Here is a 4,414-nt window from a genome sequence, read left to right on the forward strand (position 1 = left end):
CCCAACAAGTGTGGAGACTAACTCCCTTCGCAACCCGAGTTGATTGGCTTGACATTAACACACCACATCAAGCGCTGATCAGAGCTACCTCGCTCTTAAACCTTCCGCCAATAGGGTTAACCTCTGACCTCGTATCTTGGATACTATGGGGGATTTGGAAAGCGAGGAATCTTCTCTCTTTTGAGCACAGAGCTACCACATCACCGGCGGTAATGACCAGCGCTATTTCGGGAGCTAGGGAATGGTCAATGGCCCAACAGAAAAACCTACCAAGGACTTCAACTACAAGATACATGGAACGGCCCCCGACTCTCCCTACGGCGCTTCTTACCTGCAACTCGGACGCAGCCTGGAGAAAAGAGACAAATAACGCTGGACTCGGTTGGGTTATCATCGGCTCACAAGATGGGCTGATCTATGAGGGTCAAGGCCATGCCCGGTTCGTGTCATCACCACTTATGGCCGAAGCACTGGCGGTTAAAGGAATGCTCCTAGCGGCTTCTCATCTCACTACAACAAACGTCTGGATTCGCTACGACTCACTTGAGCTCATCAGAGCCATTAACTCGAACACATATCTTATGGAGCTCTATGGAGTTCTCAAGGACATCGAATTTCTATCTGCATCTTTTGATTTTATCTACTTCTCGCACATTTCTAAATAGTGTAACTCTCGAGCTGATTCGTTAGCGAAGAATGCTCTGTTATGTGATCACTCTACCATGTACCGAACCTTTTATCAAATATATTAGCTGTTGTTAAAAAAAAAAAAACTAACGAAGAGCATTAAATATTCATAAATAGAAGTTGTTCTTAACATTTACTTCTCTCTTCGACTCTGCTGTATTGAATGTGTCATGCGCCAGTGATACTATTTCTAAATAAACAACCATTGTCAAAATACTTTTTTATTAAAATATATATTCTCTTCATACATTAGTTTATAATTATTTTTTATTTATACATATAACTTGAATGTCCATAATTTATGTATATGCGTGAGTTAAGACTTAGTTAAAACTGCATTACTCATATATTCAGTTTCTCATGCAGCAAATTCCTGAATCTCTAGTGGCGAGAATGTTAAATTTGTGGGCATTAGATTTGCACTCCAATCAGCTCAAAACTTTTCCCAACTCCATTGGATGTCTTTCCAAACTTAAGGATCTTAATGTGTCAAGAAATAATCTACAATATCTCCCCAAAAACTATAGAAGATTGCAGGTAAGACCCCTTCAACCACATCTAATTCTCTGGTAATCAACGTACTGAAACGCAGAACGCGACAAAAACGCAGATCGCTGGAAGAGCTGAACGCCAATGTCAACCAACTGACCATGCTTCCGGACACGATAGGGTTCGAGCTAACGAATATGACGAAGCTCTCAGTGAACTCAAACAAGATTGTCATGTTACCAAGCTCTCTTAGCCACTTGACGTCGCTACGCGTGCTCGACGCCAGGCTTAACCGCCTTCGATCGCTTCCTGATTATCTAGAGAACCTTGTGAACCTTCAGGTTCTTACTCGGTTGGGTTGTTGATATCTCTCGTGGAGCTTGACGTTAGTTATAACGGAATAACGGTATTACCGGACTCCATCGCCTGTCTCCGCCTGATTCAGAAGCTTTCCGTCGAGGGTAATCCTCTCGTCTCCCCACCTTTTGAAGTGGTACGCACAATTTATCTTACTTTTGTACTATAGTAACATAAATTATTCTATTTTGACGATATGATACAAGCCACTATGCCACATGTGATAGTGTTAATAACATCAATACTAAATAAAACGCGTTCAACATCTTTTTTGTAAAAGAAAACGCGTTCAACATCATATTCACTAGTACTAGAGAACACAACTTGTCTCACAAGCACTATGATCTTTAGTGTGTTACGGTAAGCAACGCAAGCATTATATTTATATGAAAATATTTGATGTTATGTTAAAGCTAAATGTTAAATTTCATTGGCTTCAAAATTAAAACCAAATTGACAATAAGTAGGTTTGCCAACGTCTATATCATATTAGTCATGTACTATTGAGATTTCCCATATAAGAGTTTATACACACTTTAGAGCATCTCTAAAAAAAATCTCTATTTATTTTTAAGTTTTTAAAAGACTTTTTTTAGAAGTTTCAAGGTGTTCCAAAAGCAAAAGTTCAAATCTAACTTCAAAATTATTTGTATTTTACACTATGATCCTTATATTTATAATAATTAATGTAAATCCATAAAACGTTTATAAATAACACACATATATAAAAATATTACAGTAATATTAATTAATAAAATCTTACACAAGAATATAAAATTATTAAAAAGTACATAATTAAATATTGAAGTACAAGCAAAATACCACATTCCTGTTGTCTAATTCTAGTTTTAAAATATTATAATATTTATTTTAAATTTTGTAAAAGATTAAACTTCAAGCAAATATTAAATTTTTTTTGTAATATTCTTGTTGTTTAATTCTAGTTTTTTTAAATATTATAAATTATTATAAAATATTTATTTAATTTTATATGCAAAACTTAAATTTATAAGAGTTAATTTGAAATATTTATGAGATATGAAAATTTTAAGGATTAAAAAGGTAAACAAGAAAATATTTAAGAATTATAAATGATTTGTAATTGTAAGGATCAAAATCCAAATAAGAGAAATTTTCAAATTTTCAAATTTTCAAATTTGAAGTTTTGAAATTCTTTTTTTATGTACAAAAAAAATATTATATTTGAAGTTATAGAGTCTTTTTGGAGATGCATTTAGAGATGATCATGATCGTTCTAACCATTAATCTTGCATACCATCGTTATCAGATCCAATACCATAAACCACTTTTAGATGAGATTATAAGAATGTGTACAGCGATTCTTAACCTTTTTTAGTATAGTTAGGTTTTGTGCCTTTGATATTATATTAAGTTTTTTAAGTTTTCAACTTAAAACTGATTGACGTGACACTAATATCTTATACATTAACTATGTCCTAACAAAACTCATGATATTGAAGCTTATATTTCTACGCATACTACAAGAAAACAGCGACATACTGAGGGAAAAAATCGTCGGTATGTCGTCGGAATAATGTTATTCCGACGACATACCGACGAAACAAGTCCTCGGAAATAACTCCTCGGAAATTCAATTTTCCTCGGAAATCCCTCGGAATTTTCCGACGGAATTCCGAGGAAACAAATTTCCGAGGAAACTCCAAGGACCACCAGTTCGTCGGAAAGCTACTCGGAATAAACCGAGGGAGAACGTCCTCGGAATTTACCTCGGAAGTTCCGACGAAATGTTCCTCGGAATTTTCATCGGCAAATTCCGAGGAAATGAACCCTCGACAAATTCCGAGGAACAAGTCCCTCGGTATATTCCGAGGAAGGTGTCCCTCGGTATATTCCGAGGAAGGTGTCCCACGGTATATTCCGAGGGTTCATTTCCTCGGAATTTGAACCCTCGGAAAATTCCGAGGAACTAGTCCCTCGGTATATTCCGAGGGTTTATTTCCTCGGAATTTAAAAAAATTAATTTTTTAAAAAAAAAATAAAATTTTTGAAATTTAAATTCGAAAATACAAAATTAAAATTAAAATTGAAATCATATTAGTTAATATTCAAAGTTGTACAAATAAAAATAAAACATTCTGAGTTTTAGAAAAAAAAAAAAACTACGGGTCTTGCACGTCCGGGAACACCTCGTTCGGGTACATCCTCTGCATCATCTCCATCGTTTGCTGGTTCAACCTCCTCTGTGCCTCATAGCCCGCCTGTTGAGCCACCATCTGGGTCTCCAACAAAGATATGCGATCATCCTTGTCCTTCAACTGAGCCGTAAGTACTTCTGGATCAACAAAGGGCGGTGGTGCAGAAGAAGGAGGAACCGACCGGGTGCGACGACCCAAACCGACCAAACGTCCCTTCTTCTTTGGAACCGACTGAAATAGAAAATAGCCAAATTTAAATCAAGAAATAAATGAATTGAACTTTAAAAAAAAAAACTTACGGATTCAACGATTTCGTTGATTCGAAACCGGGACAAGTTGGTCGAAGCCGTCGAAGCGTCATCCTCGGTTTGAAGCTGAGACACTTCGTCCTGCACCTGAGTTTGGACCAGGGTGACCACTTCCTTTACAAGACCGTCATCAATCTGGCCGGTCTTCTTGTTGGTATACGCCCTCTTCATTAGGGCGAGATCATCAACCGGCTCGCCATCATTTTCTTCCGCCTTGAAAAAAACATAAATTAAAGAAAAGTTAGAAATTAGAAGAAATGCACAAAAAAAATAAAATTTCAAAACTTAAATAATTGAAGAAAAAGCGACTGAACTTACCTTGCGATCTCCCAGAGAGGCAATAGATTGAGCACCCAAGTTATGCTTGAAGATGCCCTTCCCTTTACGGTCGCTCCT

At 36.5% G+C, this 4,414-nt stretch overlaps 1 protein-coding gene across 1 annotated transcript; it reads left to right on the top strand.

Annotated features, from left to right (window-relative positions):
* The first annotated feature begins 212 nt into the window (after positions 1-212).
* Positions 213-665, top strand: LOC125588319. Its single transcript, XM_048759609.1, has one exon. It carries the CDS (start codon positions 213-215, stop codon positions 663-665), a length of 453 nt encoding a protein of 150 aa, XP_048615566.1.
* Positions 666-4,414: the final 3,749 nt, after the last annotated feature.

This window comes from Brassica napus, chromosome C6 (assembly GCF_020379485.1).
Source record: "Brassica napus cultivar Da-Ae chromosome C6, Da-Ae, whole genome shotgun sequence".
Taxonomy (NCBI): domain Eukaryota; kingdom Viridiplantae; phylum Streptophyta; class Magnoliopsida; order Brassicales; family Brassicaceae; genus Brassica; species Brassica napus.

Excerpts from the sequence above, each read along its gene's own strand:
- LOC125588319 (XM_048759609.1), top strand. The coding sequence starts at position 213 with ATGACCAGCGCTATTTCGGGAGCTAGGGAATGGTCAATGGCCCAACAG.